The sequence below is a fragment of the Schistocerca americana genome, chromosome 3, assembly GCF_021461395.2.
Source record: "Schistocerca americana isolate TAMUIC-IGC-003095 chromosome 3, iqSchAmer2.1, whole genome shotgun sequence".
In the NCBI taxonomy this organism is placed as follows: Eukaryota; Metazoa; Arthropoda; class Insecta; order Orthoptera; family Acrididae; genus Schistocerca; species Schistocerca americana.
This window is the reverse complement of record NC_060121.1, coordinates 975,698,374-975,722,112: the sequence shown is the minus strand read 5'-3', so window position 1 is coordinate 975,722,112 and position 23,739 is coordinate 975,698,374. Positions and strand designations below refer to the sequence as shown.

At 38.0% G+C, this 23,739-nt stretch overlaps 1 protein-coding gene across 1 annotated transcript in view; it reads left to right on the top strand.

Moving 5' to 3' along the window:
* Positions 1 to 1,057: 1,057 nt before the first annotated feature.
* Positions 1,058 to 23,739, top strand: part of LOC124605358 (wolframin) — a 66,720-nt gene continuing 44,038 nt past the window's right edge. The window contains exons 1-5 of the mRNA XM_047136984.1: positions 1,058 to 1,084; positions 11,286 to 11,363; positions 11,861 to 11,965; positions 12,041 to 12,160; positions 13,205 to 13,301. Of these exons, the coding sequence (XP_046992940.1) occupies positions 11,303 to 11,363; positions 11,861 to 11,965; positions 12,041 to 12,160; positions 13,205 to 13,301 (383 nt within the window). The 5' untranslated portion in view covers positions 1,058 to 1,084; positions 11,286 to 11,302. The remainder of the gene's footprint in view (positions 1,085 to 11,285; positions 11,364 to 11,860; positions 11,966 to 12,040; positions 12,161 to 13,204; positions 13,302 to 23,739) is intronic.

Sequence of the window (23,739 nt, the reverse complement as noted above, 5' to 3'; positions counted from 1 at the left end):
AGGACAACATACTGGATTCTATTGTTTAAGAATTCTTCGAGCCACTCACTTATTCCATATGCTTGTACCTTTGTTAACAGCCTGCAGCGGGACACCCTGTCAAATGTCTCCAGAAATCTTGAAATATGGAATCTACCGGTTGCCCTTCATCCATAGTTCGCAGTATATCATGTGAGAAAAGGACAAGCTGAGTTTCGCACGAGTGCTGCTTTCTAAAACGATGCTGATTCGTGGACATAAGCTCCTCAGTCTCGATAAAATTCATCGTATTCGAACTGAGAATATAATCGAGGATTCTACAGCAAACAGAAGTTAGGAATATTGGTTTGTAATTTTGCAGGTCCGTTCCTTTACCCTTCTTATGTACTGGAGTCACCTGCGCCTTTTTACAGTCGCTTGGGACTTCGTGCTGGATGAGAGATTCACGATAAATGCAGGCTAGGTAAGGGACCAATGCTGTAGAGCACTCTTTGTAAATTTGAACTGGAATTCCATCTGGACATGGTGATTTATTTACTTTCAGATCTTTCACTTGTTTCTCGATGCCAGGGAGGCTTATTACTATGTCGTCTGATGATGTAGTGACAGACTGTTTGCACGAATCTGCTGTGTGGACGATTTCTTGAACGTGAAGTTTAAAATTTCGGGCTTCGTTTTGCGATCTTTAACAGGTATGGTAAGCCTGTAAATGTCCGCTCTTACCTCACTGCACTTTTTTTCTACAGTTAATCAGACCACAAAGTGACTGATGAATATGTCGAGATAAGCATAAGAAATCCATTTGTTCGGCGATAAGTGTCATACATTTTGTGCTGAATTTAGTCAGACAAATTTTATTTCATATTTTATGTACATAATTTGCTCATATTGTGCTGGCGCTCCCTTTAATTTTGCATGACTGACACTACTCTAATAGAAGAGCTTGCACTTTTCTATTTTTCAGTCAGCGAACATTTTCCTGTAGCTTACTATATCTCGTCTTTCTACTTTGCGTGCGTTCGACTGATCCTCTGGAATGATCATCTCTGGACTTATTTCAGAGTATGAATATGACAAACTTCGCACCGCATCTCTTTGGCGCAAGGTTTGACAGGCGTCTAAAGCTAGCGAAATGAGGGATGCTCAACTACCGGACCTACCGATAGATGGCTCTACCAGCTGATTACTATCGTCTGTATTGCCCGCCATATTTGAATTTGCCAAGAAGTTTCTCTCGGTCTGTACGGTGTATAAGGAATTAAGGATTATCGAAATGGTGATTTCTTGTTCCGCTTTCAATTGTGCGAAGCGATGGAGTAAGGAAAGTGACTTACCATTTCACAGGTGATAAGACTGCCGATACAATACGACAACAATACAAACTTAGTGCGTTTGCTAATTCGATGTTTTTGAACAGGTTTCCTCTAAAGCACCCAGAGCTGCTAAAGAAGTGGATTACTTCCGTGAAGCGGAAAGATTTTAAACCTAAGTCTTGCAGTTTTCTTTGCGGAAACCTTTTCCCACAAGATGATTACGTAGTGAGCCCTGGAACGTGGAAGAAACGTCTCAGATCCGAAGCAGTGCCATCAATTTTTGACTTTCAGACACATTTGATGCCACCAAATAAGCAGCCACGACGACATTTTAGGATTTTGAGTGACTACGATGCTTCTCCATTTGAGGTAGCTAATTAATTTCCTTGCTATGTGTGTGGTTTTGACTCTTGTGAATTTATTTCGTACGGACACAGATGGGCTACATAGGTCTACGCAATGTTGTAATACAGTTCCATATTTTTGTTTTTCGCGTTCTGTCCTGGAATCCGTGCTTGATTTGCCCTCTGCAGAAGCTACTGATTGCGTGGAGAATGTTGTCAATGAGAATTCTTTCGTGGAAAGCATGTCCCATTTATCCAATGCAGAAGCTACGAATTGTGTCGAAATCGTTAGTATAAGGATGTTTTCACACCCCCAAAGTTTTCTTATAATATTTTTTCATCAAGCCTTGAGTTATTTCAATCATATATAACGAAATTGTTTCTTTATTTCAGAGTGCAGTTGGTTCTCAAGTAATTGATTGTGGTATACAGCCGAAAGTAGAAATGGAAGACAAGCGACCGAAACTTGCAATTTTTTCTCAGACATTGTGCACGAATTAAAACGTAAACTGAAGTGTGTCCGTGAAAAACTTCGAAGAAGAGAGAAGAAAGTGTTTTCCATGGATGACATCATAAGTTCATTGAAGGAGAAGGGGCATCTTCCTGAATAGTTACATAACTTCCTCAATCATCAGAAAGGAACACAAGTGGAATTAGTGTGCAATTTAGTGGACAACTCTCTCTCGTCAAAGGGTAATAGATACACAACAAATGTGAAAATGTTTGCGATGACTGTGTACTTTTATTCACCAGCAGCATATGAATACCTGCAAAAATTAATGCCTCTGACCCATAAATCATTGATTCCCAAAAGGGGGGCAAGTGTCGACTGTGAAACTGGCTTCTTAAAAGATGTTTTTAAGTAGGCCTACATTGATTCGAACCCAATTGTAAGGGACCAGTTCAGCAATTCATGTCTAATTGTAGACAGTGTGGCACTTAGGAAGCAAGTAGTTTGGGACCAAGGAACTAAGCAATACACAGGTTTTTTAGAGTTTGGTGGGGAAGTGCCTCAGTCAAAAGAAGTAATAGAGGCATCTGAGGCTCTGGTTTTCATGCTTGTCTCTATTAAAGGCAAATTTATATGCCCGATTGCATATTTCTTTATCAACGGTGTACAGGCAAATAATCAGGCCACACTGATAAAATCCGCTTTAGAGAGGCTGCATAGTTCTGGCATTAGGGTTTGGTGTGTTACATGTGATGGCTGCAAGGTAAATATAAGCACTTTACGTACACTTGGCTGTACTTTAAAATTTTCCAAGGGTGATTTTAAGAGCTACAATGTTTATTGTATCTTGGGCATGTCATATGATTAAGTTTGCCAGAAATGCTCAAGCAGAAGTATCTGGTATTGAGTCTCCAACTGGCATTATTAGATGGCATTTCGTTGAGCAATTGAACAAGGTACATCATCTCCAACTGGCACTATTAGATGGCCTTTCGTTGAGCAATTGAACAAGGTACAACAAGAAGAAGGTATGACATTTGCCAACAAACTATCAGGACAACATATAAGTTATGTAAATAGAAAAATGAATGTTTCATTAGCTCCACAGACTGAGTTCTAGTGTGACAGATAGTATAGAGTGTTTGAGGAGGGTTGGTGATCCAAATATTAAAGGAAGTGAAGCAACAGTAGAATTTTTGTATAATATTGATAGGATTATTGATATTCTGAACTCCAGAAATCCATTAGGTAAAGGGTATAAGAGCCCCCTGAGACTTGACAACAAATCTTATTGGCTTGGTATTTAAAAAAAAAAAAAAAAATTAAATTAAAAAAAATGGTTCAAATGGCTCTGAGCACTATGGAACTTAACAATTATGGTCAACAGTCCCCTAGAACTTAGAACTACTTAAACTTAACTAACCTAAGGACATCACACAACACCCAGTCAACACGGTATTTTCAGACACACTGAAAATTATATCAAAAGCTTAAAAATCATTGGTGTTCCATTGCTGCTCCATGCAAGAAATATTTTTGCTTTTGGGATAATTTTCAATGTGCAATCAGTAAGGCACATAGCTCTGACAAGTATGCTTCGTGTTGAATCTCCTTTGAAGTATTTGCTAACATATAAACTGTCACAAGACCACATAGAGCTTTTTTTCCCCTGCATTCGGTCCAGATGTGGTTGGAACAACAATCCAAAAGCATACCAGCTCAAATGTGCCATGAGAAAGTTGCTCTTGGGTAACAGTGTCACTGCAATGAATGGGAATTGCTCAAATTTTAATGTGTGTTGTTTGCCACCTGTTTATGATTTTCATGCAAGAAAGCATATAGTAGAAAGTGATGAAAGTGCTGCAGAAAATGAAGTAGAGGAGTGGTGTGCACTTCTTGATGATAAGATTAAGTTCTCATTTCACAAGTAAAACATACTCAATTATATTGCAGGGTATGTGTCATTGCGCCTTTCAAGGCAGATCACATGCAAAGACTGTCTTCACATACTGAAGCCACCAGTAGTTAAATCTGCATTAGAACTCTCTATGCTTTTCCCAATATGGCCAATAAAAATGCATTTGTAAATTTTGTTAAACGGGGAAAACTGGTTAAAACAGGTGACTGCATGTACTCTGTTGTAGAATACTCAGAAACTCTTTCAGATGATTGTGACTGCTGGGGATATGTGACAAACATATACAGGCCAAGATTTTGCATTGTGTTAAAAATAAATTTGTAGATTACCCATTTCCTGCTCTTCATGATTGCCGTTATGAAATTAGGATTGAGGACTTACATCAGACTCAACTTGTTTGTAAGATTGCATCTATACTCCTGCATACGCTTAAAAACATGTGGAAAAAAAGCCTGCTGAGAAAATTTTAAACAACAAATCAAGTATAAGGCAGAAGTTAAATAAACTCATATTGTTTAATCATGTATAGTGCTCAAATTGGAAAAATTATGTAATGGGACATTCCATGCAGATGGGTGCGGCATTTTGACAGATTTTTTAAAACTATTTTGTCCATAGATTTGTTGTTGTGTAATGATGAACTTCAAAAGATGAATCACATTGAAGTAAAATTAAGTCTTTACATCCTGTGTAGATATTGTAACAAAATTATAATTGTTTATTATACAAGCTTATTTTAAGATGTTTGGTGTTACAAAATATGCACTTGCATTAAAAACGGGTGATTTTTGTGAAATTAATGAAAAAAATGTGCTGAGACTTATTTGACAGATGGCTTTCAGTGTGAGAAAATATGTCCCTCAATAACTATGTTAACTTGAATTTTTCACTTTAAGAAAACAGTTTAATCACAGGATGGGTGTGATCTAATGAAGTATGCAGTGGCCCTATGTTTCAAACAGTAATGTTTGTGGATACTCTGCAACATAAGAGCAATAAAATTGTTACTCTGTTAATTCTTGTTTTAATACTTCCTATAATGAACACAATGTTCCAGTTGATCATAAGCATTCTTATTACTTTATAACCATTCTAGAATAAGGGGACCTGAGTCAGGCAAAACCTAATTTTTCTGAATTTTGTCCTTATTTTGTTAGGATGTCTTTCTATTATATTTTCCTGTGGAAAGGAGTGGGGGGGGGGGGGGGGGGAAAGAGAATGCAAATAATCATATAGAATTATCTTTCTAGCATTACAAAGTACAGAATACAGTGATTACAGGTACACGTGGAAATCTAGGAAATTTCAGTATTCATGTTACATGCCTAATTTTCATCAACATTTACCTTAATTATACGGTTACACTTTTTGCTGATTTGAACTGTGTACTACATGTTAAAAAGATTTTGTTTGGTCATAGTAATAAAAGCATTTCATTTTGTTAGTTCTTATGTCCCATACGGAACTGAAATTATCGAGTTATGATGACAAAGGAAGGAAATAACATTAAGGAATCTTACTTCACAGAAATTATGTAACAATGGTTACACTTTTTGCTTGTTAACTTTAACATAAACCATTTAGTTTTCCATTAAGAGTGAAAGCAGTTGCACGAGTCACATAAAGAACAAAGTTTCCCTCAGGGAACTAAAGTATTTTACGTTTGAATTATTGCAGACCCAAAGTATTGTGATCTTCATATTTCTATTTAAAAAAGTTTGTAACTCAAATTCACATACATTTTGGAATCTGTACATACATGTGTGTAGCAAGGTACTTTTCATGTGCCATGTGGAACCTTTAATTTTCTGGCTTAAATATAATTTATTTCATGAATTACCTTTAATACCAGCACTGTCTGAATGCATTATTTACCATTTAGAAGAATAAAATGTTAGTGTACAGAATAACAAACCTCATGAAAAATGCGAGAGATTGTTCTGTACAGAACTTGGAATGGCTCGTAATCAATAGCAGGTAAAAAAGAAGGCTTCTATTAAACGTTCAAAGAAACCAGTCAGTACCTCTTAATTCGCCATAGAGGTGATACAGTAATAAAACAATTTACTTTTTTCAGAATTTCTGCTAAGTATTAAAAGTGTGAAGACGTATTCAATTAGTATTTGCTTTACCAATAACCTGTAGTACAAGCACACGTATAATTATGGGAGTCAAGAGTTATGTTAAAATTAAAGATACTGACTATTATTACTTGCTCACAAAGCATTGTAGTTGCTGTACAATTTATGCTGTATGTGGTGTACCCAATGTGATTCCTGGAGTACATAATATTCTGTTATCCTGTGGGAGTGCACTGGTACCACACCTACTGAAAGTACGTTTTGTTGTGGAATAGTTGTATCAGGTGTCTGTACCACAAAACAGATCTCCACTGTGACACCCTCATGTTCTTGGTATGCTATTAGCTATTATTACAGGAATACTCTTCACATGGAGGAGGAAGCATAGTGAGATTTTCTTTTTCATCATTTCCAACATTGTACACAACTTTCTTGCACTTTTATGTTATCACATTTTTCCCTTGATAATCGAAAAGAGAGAGAGGGAAAAAAAATTTAAGCGAGCTTTCATAACTGAGAACTCTACTTGCGTCATTTGTTATTTTCAAAATGTTACTCTCTTTCCCAATACTGTCCTATTTCTTTAAACCAATTTTGAATTTCTCAGATTATTACATATTATTTACTGTACATTGTCCACTAATACTTCTGTTGTTACCAGATAGTTTGTAATGTGGCACTACCTTTGTGCCACTGGTACTGGCTAGTGTACTTTTGCTGATAAGAAAATCGACTGGACTAGATTGTCCTGTCAGTATAGGACAAACTCAGACAATATGGAACTTTTTACAATAAATTTGCAATATAATGTCACCCTTGTCTCACACAGATTGTAGCAGCCATTGGGGTGCCTGTCTGGCCAGCTTCTGCAGCTTTCACTTTCAGGTTTGTTTTTTGCTTGGGCCGTATACTGACAACCACTCATTCCAGTGATTGACACCATGTCAAAGACTGGAACCAAGATTCACAGAAATAGAATTCTGTGGTTGCAAGTCAAAGTGTAATTAATTTTGCTCACTGACATGTTTTGAATTCAATTTTAAATTTGTTTGGGTGTCAGACTGGAAAATTACAGTTTTAAGACACACCAACCTTAAAATTAACAGCTGTGATCGAGGTTATTTTCAACAACTTCCTTCACTCCCTACATCATCATGGATCAGTCCAATACAAGTCATGCATTTAAGAGGAGCCTTAATGTTGGGCTTTGAGTTTATCTCATTCAAATGTATTACTTGTCTCGTATCAAAGACTGAAGCACTGTTAAATACTGGTGCTTCTACCATATCACTCAGTTTAAATACACCGTGTCATGTACAGGCGTTAATAAAATCATGGCATTTAGATTAGATTAGATTAGATTAATACTAGTTCCATGGATCATGAATACGATATTTCGTAATGATGTGGAACGAGTCGAATTTTCCAATATATGACATAATTAGGTTAATTTAACAACATACTTAAGTTAATATAACAACTTTATTTTTTTGTGTTTTTTGTTTTCCTTTATTTTTTATTTTTTTTATTTTTTTTTAATATTTTTGTTTTTTTTTTCTTTTTTTTCTTAATTTATATCTAAAAATTCCTCTATGGAGTAGAAGGAGTTGTCATTCAGAAATTCTTTTAATGTCTTCTTAAATACTTGTTGGTTATCTGTCAGACTTTTGATACTATTTGGTAAGTGACCAAAGACTTTAGTGCCAGTATAATTCACCCCTTTCTGTGCCAAAGTTAGATTTAATCTTGAATAGTGAAGATCGTCCTTTCTCCTAGTATTGTAGTTATGCACACTGCTATTACTTTTGAATTGGGTTTGGTTGTTAATAACAAATTTCATAAGAGAGTATATATACTGAGAAGCTACTGTGAATATCCCTAGATCCTTAAATAAATGTCTGCAGGATGATCTTGGGTGGACTCCAGCTATTATTCTGATTACACGCTTTTGTGCAATAAATACTTTATTCCTCAGTGATGAATTACCCCAAAATATGATGCCATACGAAAGCAATGAGTGAAAATAGGCGTAGTAAGCTAATTTACTAAGATGTTTATCACCAAAATTTGCAATGACCCTTATTGCATAAGTAGCTGAACTCAAACGTTTCAGCAGATCATCAATGTGTTTCTTCCAATTTAATCTCTCATCAATGGACATACCTAAAAATTTGGAATATTCTACCTTAGCTATATGCTTCTGATTAAGGTGTATATTTATTAATGGCGTCATACCATTCACTGTACGGAACTGTATGTACTGTGTCTTATCAAAATTCAGTGAGAGTCCGTTTACAAGGAACCACTTAGTAATTTTCTGAAAGACAGTATTGACAATTTCAACAGTTAATTCTTGTTTCTCAGGTGTGATTACTATACTTGTATCATCAGCGAAGAGAACTAACTTTGCCTCTTCATGAATATACAATGGCAAGTCATTAATATATAATAACAACAACAAAGGACCCAAGACTGACCCTTGTGGAACCCCATTCTTGATAGTTTCCCAGTTTGAGGAATGTGCTGATCTTTGCATGTTACGAGAACTACTTATTTCAACTTTCTGCACTCTTCCAGTTAGGTACGAATTAAACCATTTGTGCACTGTCCCACTCATGCCACAATACTTGAGCTTGTCTAGCAGAATTTCATGATTTACACAATCAAAAGCCTTTGAGAGATCACAAAAAATCCCAATGGGTGGTGTTCGGTTATTCAGATCATTCAAAATTTGACTGGTGAAAGCATATATGGCATTTTCTGTTGAAAAACCTTTCTGGAAACCAAACTGACATTTTGTTAGTACTTCATTTTTACAGATATGTGAAGCTACTCTTGAATACATTACTTTCTCAAAAATTTTGGATAAAGCTGTTAGAAGGGAGATTGGACGGTAATTGTTGACATCAGATCTATCCCCCTTTTTATGCAAAGGTATAACAATAGCATATTTCAGTCTATCAGGGAAAATGCCCTGTTCCAGAGAGCTATTACACAGGTGGCTGAGAATCTTACTTATCTGTTGAGAACAAGCTTTTAGTATTTTGCTGGAAATGCCATCAATTCCATGTGTGTTTTTGCTTTTAAGCAAGTTTATTATTTTCCTAATTTCAGAGGGAGAAGTGGGTGAGATTTCAATTGTATCAAATTGCATAGGTATGGCCTCTTCCATTAACAGCCTAGCATCTTCTAATGAACACCTGGATCCTACTATATCCACAACATTTAGAAAATGATTATTAAAAATATTTTCAACTTCTGACTTTTTGTTCGTAAAGTTTTCATTCAATTTGATGGTAATACTGTCTTCCTCTGCTCTTGGTTGACCTGTTTCTCTTTTAATAATATTCCAAATTGTTTTAATTTTATTATCAGAGTTGCTGATTTCAGACATGATACACATACTCCTGGATTTTTTAATAACTTTTCTTAATATAACACAGTAGTTTTTATAATTTTTGATAGTTTCTGGGTCACTACTCTTTCTTGCTGTCAGATACATTTCCCTTTTCCGGTTACAAGATATTTTTATACCCTTAGTAAGCCATGGTTTGTTACAGGGTTTCTTACGAGTATATTTAACTATTTTCTTGGGGAAGCAGTTTTCAAATGCATTTACAAAAATGTCATGAAATAAATTATATTTTAAATTGGCATCAGGTTCACGGTACACCTCATCCCAGTCTAACTGCTGTAGGCTTTCCCTGAAATTTGCAATTGTTAAATTGTTGACTGAACGTACTACTTTGGAGGACTGTTTAGTATTGCTGAATGGAGCTATGTCATATATTGTAACTAGCTGTGCACCATGATCAGAAAGACCATTCTCAACAGGCTGAGCATTTATCTGGTTAAACTTATCTTGGTCTATAAAGAAGTTATCTATCAGTGAGCTGCTATCCTTTACCACCCGAGTAGGAAAATCAATAATGGGTGTCAAATTGAAAGAACCGAGTAATACTTCAAGGTCATTTTTCCTATTACCCTCTTTCAGAGAATCTACATTGAAGTCCCCACAAATAATAATTTGCTTCCCCCTGTCTGACAGATAGCACAACAAGGAGTCCAAATTTTTCAGAAATAGATGAAAATTTCCTGATGGGGACCTATATACAGTTACAATTATAAATGTGCCTTTATTTAATTTAAGCTCACAGGCACATGCTTCTATATGTTTCTCTACACAAAACTTTTTTGTTTCTATACTTTTTGCACAATGATAACTTTTGACATATATGGCAACTCCTCCTTTCTCCATATTTTCTCTCATTACATATGCAGAGAGCTTATAACCACTTACATTTACCTTATCCATATCAGTAACAATGTGATGCTCAGACAGGCATAGTATATCTATTTCATTCTCAGCTTCTAAATCTTCCAAACAAACCAGAAGCTCATCTACTTTATTCTTTAAACTCCCAATATTTTGATGAAATATACTTACATTATTTTTAATTATATTTTTATGAGAACCTTTCCTTATTCTAACATTTGCAGTACTCTCCTGTCTGAGTTTCTCATTGTGCTTAGGCCTAGTTCAAAGGGAGAGCCAAATTCGTAAGTGCATGTTGCAATTACAGTGTCAGCATGGCAATGCATCACTTCAGATAAAGAAAAATAACATTTTTTCTGTTTATACGTAAGTAATACTTTAATAGTTCAGTTGTAATTTCTGTTGTCAGTAAAGATACCCCTCAGCAAACGATGTCAACTTTTTTTCAAGAGACGTCTTCACTGTTGTCCACACTTGATTTTCCGAATTATACCAGTAGTTAAAAGTTTCGGCAAGTAAGGTAATTTGTTGACCTCCATTGAATCTTAAATAGTGTTTTAAAACGGGCAAATAAGTAAAGCACTCATAAAATGGTAAACAATTTATAGGTCCGCTTGTCAAACTTTCAAAACACACTCGAATTTAGGAATTTCATAGCAGAACTGTCACTGTTTTTTCTCGCTAGATTAGAAACACTTCATTATGTTGATGTGTAGATATCTAGAACATCCAATATAAAATACTTATGAGGGCGCAGAACGAAAAACATTTTCATCCGTGTTTTGACACTTGGTTTGTTTGCCAAATTCAGATATGGCGGACACTCAATTATACAACGTCTTGCCGGCACGCGCTAGAGCCATCTATCGGTAGGTCCGGTAGTTGAGCATCCCTCATTTCGCTAGCTTTAGACGCCTGTCAAGGTTTGTAATTGTTTGTTATGGCCGGGCTGGTACCCACACCTGTCAGATCGTCCGGCAGAAAACAGTGGACTTTGCATGGTATGTGTCACTACTTGTAGTTGTTTTTGAAAAACCAATCATTGTTAGTTACTCAGTTGAAATATGGTATTGTAATATGTCTTTTCACATGAAATATTAAGTTTGGAATTATTTCCTTATTAAGTCAAAACCCGCTAGAAGTAAATAAACCAACAGATATATTGGAATAACAGCGGAAAGAACAGTGTCGTTATGCCCATCAACTCCTATTGCAGTTTGTGATCAAGAGCGCCAAATTGGAAGTAACAAGAAGCCATGGTCAATGTATAAAAATGTTTGGATTGATGCGCTCACATATATTTACTTCATTTTAAATTGTAATGTAAATAGCATTTACGAATAATTGTCATAACATCAGTGAAGTTGCAAATAAATGTTACCGTGCCGATTGGAGCTGTTTTGTGCCTAAATCCAGTTGTTTTCGTCGTAAACAAAAGTGTAAGTGTCCTGATGGTGTAACTTAATAAATAATGTTAAGAAAAGACTTCTGTCCGCAGATGGCCCAAGAGGTTCATTACGTAAACTTCGAACGCAGTTGGCCGAAGATGGTTGTCCAGAATCGCAGGTTGTGTTGGCAAAACAGCTGCTTGAAGAGACATCAGGTAAAGCTATTCTTGCACTGCAGCTTCCGATAAATTTGGTTTGTATCTTGTGTTATAATTTCTTCTTTCTTGTAGAACTGGATGCTGATAAAGAAGAGAATGAGAAACTGGGAGTGTACTGGCTGATTAAAGCATCAGAACAAGGAAACACGGAAGCCACTGAAATTTTGAGACATTGCTTACGGACGGGACAAGGTAAGCAGCCAGAGTGTAATAACTGAATCTGGTTGAGATAAAGGAAATATTGCATGCAATAAGTTGGGTGTGCTGTGGGTTGATGAAACGTATTCATTTGTTATTTGGTCGCTGTTTTGTAGTGATATTAAGTTGGAGTATTGTATATATGAATACGAAGAAAGGACTATTGACAGTTGTATCTGTATACAGAAATGTAAGATTGAGTTTTTGTTTACAGTGTATCCAAAGACACAAATTTTGCAGTTAAAGGCAATGCTGCCAAAGTCCTTGCTGCAGTGGTAACACCGGTTCCTGTCAGATCACCAAAGTGATCGTCCGGTCTGTCAGGCGCTGTTGACAAGCGAGGTGCCCTCGGTCCTTGTGAGGCAAACTGATGAGCTACTTGATTGAGAAGTAGCGGCTCCGGTTTCGTAAACTGTCATACGGCTGGGAGAGTGGTGTGCTGACCACATGCCCCTCCATATCTGCATCCAGTGATGCCTACGGGCTGAGGATGACATGACGACCGGTCGGTACACCGTTGGGCCTTCTAAGGTCTGTTCGGATCGAGTTAGTTAGTTAAAGGCAACACTGAAACACATTATTGTGACCTTGTATTTTTGGTGATGTTAATTATTGGAATAGTTCTCCATCACAAGTGGCACCGATCGTGGAGATGCTGAGTTCCCGTGGAGATTTGTGCCTGTTACTAGTATATATGAGCTTATGAAGGAAATACAGGATGTGAAACCTTTGTGGGCAACGATAGGGAATATCGTGCCTACCCCTAAATTCCTCATTCAGCAGTTATGCATAAGTAGGGTAATTGTCCATTTAGCTGCTGTTCTGGTGTAATTCCCTGCCTTGTTGATTTCATACGTTTTTCAGTGCTCAGTGTTGACAGTGTTTACAAAAGTATGTGTATAGAATTTTCATATTACTCGTTCAATACCCATTTTTTATTGTGCTCTGTATACATTCATGCAACAGTTAATTCCATTACTGACTAGATAACATATTAAATTTTCCATCAAGATTGAATTTGAGTTTCATCCTTTCCAGGTATTACGGAACATAATTACTTGGATGTGAAATCGTGTTTAAATATGTCCCAGGAAGAAAAGCTGGCCCGAAAAGCAGCAAGGGAAATGTTCTCTAGGTTTGTAACTTGAATCACTATACCAATTTAGTTAGTTATTTCAAGTATGTATTAGTTGAATTATTGTTAGAGAAGTCTGGCAGGACTAGTGAACACCGCATGTCATCAGTAGTCTTTCTGTTGTGACTACATTCATAAGTGTCTGCAGTGTTTTCGTTTGTATGTTTAAGATGTAGATGATGGTTATAAATTTTGTTTATAATATGCCACTTATTTTAAGTGGCTAGTGGTTTAGATTCTGTTGATCATTAGACCTATATAGGTCTAATAGAAATGTAGATCCACTGATAAAAACAATGATTTGAATTGAGTTGTGTAATAGACTTGTAAGACTCTTTTTATGAAGTTGGGGGGGGGGGGGGGAGGAAACTGTAGTGTAGACAGACAAGGTTAGGCTGGAAGTTATAGTTTGGCTATCTATAGCTATACTCCACATACTGCTGTGAAGTGCATGGCAGAGGGTATATACCATTGTACTAGTTGATAGTGTTTCTTCACATATGGATATCAGGAAGGATTATTTGAATGCATCTGTGCATGCAGTAATTATTCTGATCTTATACTATATGAGCTATACGTATGGGGCTTGTAATAAATTCCTAGATACGAAATTTAAAGCCAGTTCTTTAAACTTTATTAATAGACTTTCTTGGGATAGTTTGTCTTCAAAAGCCTTCCAGTTCAGTTTCTTCAATATCTCTGTAACACTCTCCCACAGATCAAACAAACCAGTGACCATTCTTGCTGCCCTTCTCTGTATACATTCAGTATCCACTGTTAGTCCTATTTGATACAGGTGCCACACATTTGAGCAATATTCTAGAACTAGTCATGTAAGTTGTTTGGAAGCAATGTCCTTTGTAGGCTGATTGTACTTACCCAGTATTCTACTAATAAATGGAAGTCTACCACCTGTTTTGCCCATGACTGAGGTAGTGTGGCTGTACCATTTCATATCCCTAGAATATACTGCACCCAGTTATTTGTCTGAGGTGGTAAATTCCAACAGTGACTCATTGAAATTATAGTCATAGGCTGCTACTTTTTTTTTCATTTTGTGAAGTGCACAATTTTACTTTTTTGAACATTTAGAGCAAATTGCCAATCTTTGTGCCACTTGAAGTCTTAACAAGATCTGGCTTAATTTTTATGCAGCTTCTTTCAGACGGTACTTCATCGCAGTTAACTACATTATCTGCAAGAAGTGAGGTTACTATTAATATTGTCTGCAAGGTCATTGATATACAACATGAACAGTAAGGATCCCAATACACTTCACTGGGACACATCTGAAGTTACTTCATCTGATGATGACTCTTCATCCAATATAACATGCGGCATCTTTTGTACCAAAAAGTCTTCAGTCCCGTCACAAATTTCTCTTGGTACCCCATAGGATTTTAACTTGACAATAGGCAGAGGTGTGTTACTAAGTCAAATTCTTTTCAGAAGTCGAGAAATACTGCGTCTACATGAGTGCCTTAATCAAAACCTTTAAGCTTGTCATGTGAGAGAAGTGATATTTGGGTTTCATATGATAGATGTTTTCAGAAACCATGCTGCTTGGCATGGAGGATGTCGTTATGTTAGAGACACCTCATTATGATTGAGCTCAGAATATGTTCTAAGATTTTACAACAAATCGATGTCCAGGATATTGGAGGGTAATTTTGTGTAAGTTAAAGCCAGTGAATGTGTCCAGGTAAGCTACTTTGGTTAAATGACATTTCTGGTGATAGAATGAGATCCGTAGCACAGCACAAGCCTATATCTATTGGCGCATTACCACATTTTTACCTATTCCCAGTCTGGCATTAATCACAGTATTTTTTAGAGAATTACTAATGTGGGCTCTGATAAGGTGTCATATTGCTGAGGATGGATGGGAATACTACCAGGAAAGTTTAAACTATGGTGAGGATGTAATAGGTTGTGCAGCAAAGCAAGTTTTGTGCTGCTGCTAATGTAAATATCTACAGTACCTAGTGTAGCAAAGCTGCAACAGGATGAGAACCAAACCAGTCCAGGTCTGAATTCCCTAACAGTGTTTACATGTGTGTGCGTACTCCACAAGCCACTGTGGGTGGTAAATCACTGAGGGTACCTTGTGCACTGCTATTGATTTCCTTTCCTGTTCCACTTGTGAACAGAGTGAGGGAAAAATGACACTTTAAAATAGATGCAGACTATGCCGAGAAAGTCTTCTTACAGAGTTTAAAGAGCCTGCTTCATATGATGAGTCTAGGAATATACTAAAACTTCTTATGTATCAGTCCTGTAGGGATGAGAACACAAGCTGGCTAATTACAGCACACACAGGGGCTTTTAAACAATCATTCCTCTTGCACGCCTTATGTGAATTGAATGGGAAGAAGCTATTATAAGTGGTACAATGGCAAATATCACGTGCTGTGTATTCGAGTAGTTTGCAGAGTATTGATGTAGATGCACTATATGTGCAATATAACATTGCGCTTCTCAGGAAACTAAGGAATCAGTGGAAGCTGCATGACTTCAGGCTAGTATGGGATGTTTCTGCCCTTTGCCAGACTTAGCTATTAAACAGTACCACATGCTATAGCATTGCAGTAGGCATTATGAATCCATTTTTGATTGCATTGGGCTGCCTGTCATATTGGAAAGAAGCAGGGCTCGTTTTCCCTCTATGTTTCATCCCCCATGACAGCCTGTAAACGAGGCAGCAATCGTGTGGGTATGTTCCCAACATCCCCTGCAAAAGTGCAAAGTTATATTGCATGTATAGCAACTGTAGGCTCCTTTACCACTTCAGTTCAGTAGGCTGGTGACTGGATTCCCATTCATATGTCACATACTTACAGTGAACAGAATAAACATGCATGCTATATATTGTAAGTTAATGTGTAATTCACATTTAACTCTCTTGAGCCTGAACCCATATCATGACAAGCCAGGCATGCCAGTTTTAAACTTGAAGGTTGAGGAACTACTTACCAATGTGACACAAAAAGTAAGGTCAGAGTTTAATGCCTTGTTTACAGGGCCAACTTGAAATAGGTTAAGAACAGAAACGAAACATCTCAGCATTCACCTCAATTGATGTAAAGGAAATACAGAAAGCCTAAACCAGTACGCCCGGTTCAGGGTATTAACACGACTCCTGCCAGAAGTGGGGCCAATCGGCTAACCATTGCACAGCCACATTCTGTAGATGGGATATGTAGGGTCCTCCTGCCCATTCGTCTCATATAGGGTGCCTAAAGGATGTTATGTTCTCGGGATGCTATACAACAATTCAAGCAAATCACATTAATAGTTTTTATTACAAATAAGAAGATTGACAATACTTAGCTTTGAATTTACAATGGTGTCACAAGCGATGGGCAACATGCAAACAATCAGTCCTTTGCTGTCTACAAGGTCCATGTAAGCAGTTGATTTGGATCATGTGTCACTGCTATTGTAGTGCTCTCCACTAGTACTGTGCTAATACACTGTGCCTGCTAGTCTCCATCTGGTACTGTCCAGCTGAGGACAGCAGGAGCAGTGTTTATATTCTCTTTGGCTAGAGGGGACTCCAGTCGTGGTGCGATCCTTGTCAGCGGGCTATTGGCTGACGTCGTCTCACCATCTTCTTTGCTCTTGTGGCCTTGGTCTTCGTCCTGGTGCTTGTCAATACACCGGAACAGGATATAATGTGGGAAGTCAGATTCCATCTGAAATTTGTGTAAACATTATGGATAAAAGTGAAACAGACACAGTAGAGCATTGAATAAAGACAGGTACTGGATTAGCAAACTCTTTTTGGCAAACTAGATGTTAAATATTTCTGCCCCCATAGCTGAGTGGGCAGTGAGTACACTGTATGGAGAAGCAGGGCTCAATTCCCATTACTGCCAGAGATTTTCCCTTTGTGGGAAGGGTGGGATAGGGTTCACTTAGACAGGGGCGCCATCATTCATTCACAAACCATCCATCAGAAAATGCCAGTCACTGTTGACATTGTCCTTGGGAAACCCTAATTGATAGATCTGATTATCATCACAGAGCCTCTCTTTGAGGACTGCACATTTGCTAAGTAGCTGGGCCTCCTGAAGCCGGCACCAAACCATATCCACCGACCCAGGATATGCAGTAGAATGTTTCAACTTCACTGTGTTTAAAAAAGGTTTAGCCATGATGTGTTAAGTTTCATTATTGTGTACAAGTGGTGTTATACCAGAGTCCAGTTCCCAACACACCTATGGGTTCTTGATAATGTTTTGTTCGTCGCACAGTGCTTTCAAAAATGCCAAACTATGCTGTGGCCTCAGATCCCAACAATTCCTTCCGCAAGATCAATGATGTGATCACTAACGGCCTACTGATAACGAGGTATGGACCATGAGTAATGTGATTCGACTGAAAGTGATGTGGTGCGAGTGTTTGACATTGCTTGTGCACTCTCACAGAATGTGTTGAGTAGGGGACAATGAAGTGACATCATTCAGTCTGATGGCTTTCAATGTTTGTACTGGAGCAAGAAATTTTTGAGAGCATGTGGAAAAGTTGCTGCATGTCCGTGAGGGTTTCTGAGTGAGCCTACGGTTTGACTTCTTGAATAAGCATCACTTAAAAATTGATCATTTGCAGCACATTGTCGAACTAGTGGAATGTTGTTCCAGCTGAGAGAGACCACCACAAATGGTACTCTGCTGAAAAGTTCTCCTAGCTTGAAGATGGAACTAATTAAGATACAGTTTGTTTTAAAGTCTTCTGACTGGTTTGATGCGGCCCACCACGAATTCCTCTCCTGTACCTTTTCATCTCAGAGTAGCACTTGCAGCCTATGTCATCACTGAATTGCTGGATGTATGACAATTTCTGTTGTCCTCTACAGTTTTTATTCCCTATGGAACCCTCTAGTGCCAAGGAATTCATTCCCTGATGATGTCTTAACAGATGTCCTAGCACCCTGTCCCCTCTCGTTAGTATTTTCCATATATTCCTTTCCTCGCTGATTCTAAGGAGAACCTCCTCATTCCTTACCTTATGAATCCACATAATTTTAAATATTAATCTGTAACACTGCAGTGCAAATGCTTCTATTCTATTTTGTTCCAGTTTGGCAAAGTCCACGTCTCACTGTCAAGCAATGCTGTGCTCCACGTGTACATTCTCAGAAATTTCTACCTCAAGTGAGGCCTTTGTCTGGTGCTAGCAAACTTGTTTTGGTCAGGAACACCATTCTTGTTAGTGCTAGTCTGCTTTTTACATCATCTTTGCTCTGTCCATCATGGGTATTTTGCTACCTAGGAAGCAGAATTCCTTAACTTCATTTACTTCATGACCACCAGTTATGATAAGTTCCTTACTGTTCTTGGATTGTTTATTCCATTCACTGGATCCTGTAATTCTTCTTCTTTCATTGAGAATATCAATGTCATCAGCATATCTTAAAAGCCCTTCACCTTGAATTTTAATCCCACTCTTGAACTTTTCTTTTATTTCAGTCACTGCTTGTTTGATGTACAGACTGAACAGTATGGGCAAAAAATTACGTCCCTGTCTTATGGCCTTTTTAATCTGTGCACTTCATTCTCAGTCTTCTCATATTGTTCCCACTTGGTTCTTACACGTATTGCATACTACCCATCTTTCCCTATAACTTACCCATGTTTTCATCAGGCTTTTAAACATCTTGCACCATTTTACATTGTTAAGTGTTTTTTTTCAGGTCAACAAATCCTGTGAATGTTTCTTGATTTTTCTTCATTCTTGATTCCGTTATCAACCGCGATATCAGAATTGCCACTCTCGTGCCTTTACCTTTCCTGAAGCCAAACTGTTCATTATGTAACACATTTTCAATTTTCTTTTCCACACTTCTGTATATTATTCTTGTGAGCAACTTGAATGCATGAGCTGTTAAGCTTATTGCGTGGTAATTCTCACACTTGTTGGCTTTTGAAATCTCGGGAATTGTGTAAAAGATATTTTTCCGAAAGTCTGGTGGTATGTCACCAGTCTCATACATTCTACACACCAATGTAAATAATGATTTTTTACCATTTCCTCCAATGATTTTAGAAATTCTGATGGAATGTTATCTATCCCTTCTGCCTTATTTGATTTTAAGTGTTCCAAGTCTCTTCTAAATTATGATTCTAATACTGGACCTCCTATCTCTTCCATATCTACTCCTATTTCTTCTTCTATTGCGCATCAGATAAGTCCTCCCCCCTCGTAGAGGCTCTCGATGTACACTTTCCACCTATCCACTCTCTACTCTGCATTTAACAGTGAAATTCCCATTGCATTCTTAACATTTTTGTTTTGACTTTTTTATATTCTGAGTCAGTCCTTCCGACAGTCATTTCCTTTTCGATTTCTTCACATTTTTCATTCAGTAATTTCGCCTTAGCTTCCCTTCACTTCCCATTTATTTCATTCCTGTACTCCTGAATTTCCCTGAACATATCCGTACTTCATTCTTTTATCAGTCAACTGAAGTATTTCTTCTATTACCCATGGTGTCTTCGCATTACCTTCCTTGTGTTTGTTTTTCTCTCCACTTTATGTGACTGACCTTTTTAGAGGTGTCCATTCCTCTTGAACTGAAGTGCCTACTGAGCTATTCATTACCACAGTATTTATAGCATCAGATAACTTTGATTCTTTCTCACTAGTCTCTTAAACTTCAGCCTACTTTTCATCATAAAAGAAATGCATGCACAATCATTAAGATTCAGTACACATGAGTGCATGGGAGAAGTACTCTGGGTAAGCATAGGTACTGATTTACTAAGTGACACTGTGTGTGTTATACAGCTATTGGAACACATTGATAACTTGGAGATATCACATTGCTTTCTATGTAGGAGTATGGCACGTTTGCAGAAAGTGAATGGGGGATACGTGGTTCTGGTTAATGTGGATAATTTTGGCGCTGATGAAATGGTTTTGCCGAAGAGGTTGGTGACAGCCAATTTGGATGTCCTGGAAGAGGAGGTGGAGGATGATTTAGACAGGTCAGGAGTGCACCTTTGCCATAAACAATCTATCAGTGCATCTGCATTACATGAAAATGCACAGCATTTGAAAGGAAAGATAGGATAGCCAGAGAGATACTATTGACACAGTTCACAGATTTGTTCAATCCATAGACATTGCCAGCATCACCCGCAACTCAACCCAGGGTCCCATTGGGGGTAATCCTCCTGCCTATAAGAAACCATATAGAATACCTCATCACCTGCAATCAGTAATGAAGGACTTCATAAGTCAACAGTTGAAGGACGGCATTATTGAACAGAGTGATAGCCCATGGGGAACACTTGTCATAGTACCCAAAAACTCATTGAATTGGATGAGAAAATAGAGGTTCTGTTGCAGTTATTTATCAATATTATGAAAAGGAAAGTGGCACCATATAGCAGGATGCTGGCTGCCAGAGACTGCAGTTGTGTGTGTGTGTGTGTGTGTGTGTGTGTGTGTGTGTGTGTATGTGTAGTTTTGATGAAGGCCTTGCTGGCCAAAAGCTTATTTGTGAGAGTCTTTTTGTTGTACTTGTCTGCGACTCAGCATCTCCGCCATATGGTGAGTAGCAACTTTCTTCTTCTTCTTCTTCTTCTTCTTCCTCTCATCCTCCTCCTTCAGCGTATGCCTTTGTCCTGCAGTTTTCACAGGGTCAGCATGGTTACGATCGGATTTGGGATGATGAATTGAAGGAGTGGCCAGATGCCCTTGAGTAACAACTTTCCTTTTCATAATATTGTTCATTCAATCCTGGATTTCACAATTATTTATCAGTTACCTAAATGCTAGAATTGTGATGGATGCACACCCAATACTGAACATCATGGGAACATTGGACAATCTGGGTCAGTGCAGTATTTTTCAACAGTGGATTTGAAACTTTATCACCAGTTACAACTAGTGCCAAAGGACCGGCCAAAAACCACATTTACTGTACCATAAGGGTATTACCAATATCAGTGGATGCCTTTTGGACTTATTGGCCACATTTCAGGGATAACTGAATGGATTCTTGAAGGGATTAAAACCACGCTAATGTTTGCTCTTTTTTTTTAAAAAAAAAGAGAGGGAGGTAGGTAGGTAGGTGTACATGCAGGAGTTGGAAGAAATGTTCTAAAAGGTTATTTTCAGCATGCTTAACATTAAATACTAAAAAGTGTAATATGGTATTGGCGGAAGTGAGCTATTTATGCCATGTAATTGTCCACAATGGCATGAAGACTGTTCTGGATACAAGCAGTCTGTGATTCTTGCTACCACAAACTGCAAAGCAACTGCAGTAATTTTTAGGATTTTGCAATAGGAAATTCATCAAATGGTTTGCTGACATTGTCAGACCATTAACACATTTGTTAAAGGGTGTGAAATTTCAGTGGACAGTTGAGTCAGTCCACATTTGAGAGATTGAAAAAGGCACTAACAACTATCCCTGTAGCCATTTTTTCTATTGTAGTATCATCTTAAGACAAAGGAGGTGAAAGCCATGAAGAAAAGGAAGGAACAGAAGATAGCGCAAAGGACATACTTGTGCAGTCACTCATTTCGTGCCAGTGAATAATGTTTTACAAGGCATACAAAATAGCTTTGCCATAAAACATGTTATGGCTATATCATTATCCTAGTTCAGTGGAGTGATTATAATTTCTTAATATAGATGGTTTATTTTACATTTGTTGCTATGGTTTTTTATAATATAATATGATTCATAGGTGGTATAGTGTATAATTCGGATAGGAGTATGCTATGGTAACAGGGACCGTTTGATGCTGAACCATGTACATCCATCCATGAGAAGTGGGTGGGGGAGTGAAGCAGATTCCTATCCTCTGGATGGTGCTACCTCTGAGGACAACAATCTGTGCCATTAAGCAGTTGTGTGGTTAGTAATGGATTTGTAGGATTTACAGCACGTGGTGGATTTGCCAGAGGTTGTGTGGAGTATCAAGAATCAGCGTTACTAGTTGTATTTTGTTTTGTGTAGAAATGATGATTGTTTTGTTGGAAATAATTGTTAGGATGGGCATATAGTAACTTGAGACTCCCATAGCTGAAAGACATGTGAAAAAGAGTGTCTGTCCAACCAAGATGGAGTGCATGTGAAATAGCTATTTGTAGTCAAAACAGATGCGACAGTGTCAGAAATGGTGTAATGCCACACACAAACTTCCAAATGCATTGGATTTACTCTGGAGATAATGATTGTGAAGTGTTAGAAACAAGGTTAATTGAAGGGAACTACAAGGCCTCGAAATTACATGGTAGTGGAATATTAATTAATGTGATATAGTGGAGACTAAACTTCGTCTCAGAGCTACCATAATGAATCTCGCGCAGCCGTCATTCTATTTCCCAGAAAAACCATCAGACATATCACCAATTTGGAAAGTAAACTGCTCAAGTAACTCCTTAAAACCAGACAGCCTCCATTTGATGGATGAACTGATAGCCACACAGAAAGGTTATATTGCTGCTGAGCAAATGTCCCAGCATTTCTGGCAGTACGACAGTTAGCAGTATATTACGTTTATGACCATGAGTGTCTCAGTTTTTGGTACCGCTGCAGTTTTTGACCTTGTTTCATGTAGTCTGTCTACTTCAGTCAGAAAAACACCCAAACTGTCAAGCACCCAGCATATCTGTTGCCAGTGAATTGGGCTAACACTATCAAATGACATTTAGCCTTAAGGAATAGCCAATGAACCATGTGGTTTATGCTAAGATTTCAGTGTAAGATGATGATGAAAAATATTTTTATACCAATTTGTAAAGAATATGTTAAAATTTTTGTTTCCAGAAATGTACACAGGTCCAAATCTGGAAGCAGGATTTCTTCAAGTAAAAATGAGTGTTGCACCATGACCCTGTTGGTTTTGATCAACTGTACTTGTGACGCTCAGCAAAATGGCATCATACAGAGGGAAGGAGCATCATCGTGAAGCCCTGACGCCACTTCACAAGGACATGTATTCAGAATCCAAGAGTGCTTCATGAGGAAGTTGGTGAAGTGGAAGAAGCTAACCAGTGTCTCTGAATGGTGAAGTTGGGCAGTATTGCAGCTCCGGCTAAGCCCCTTTAGGAGCTGACTAAACAAGAAGAACAGAAAAAATGAAGTCATTGCCACCCAGTGATGATCCCCAGCTGCTATAGCTCATCTCTTCTGGGGTGTGGATGCTGTGGTTGGAGAGTACTGGCCAGCAGACACTCATAAATACACCACCATCACAACCCACCAACCCTGCAACCTGCCAAATCAGACCCTCACTCTCAGATGCTCCTCGATGTTCTCTGTACGCGACTGTATCGATGTGTGTACATGATGCCAGCCACTGCTGGCTTTGAGGTGGGACTACTGCAGTGCCAAATGAAGTATCCAGTCATCCACCAAGGACATCATCTGCAGCAGATGCGGGCAACCGGCTGAGATGGGGATGTATGCACCTTC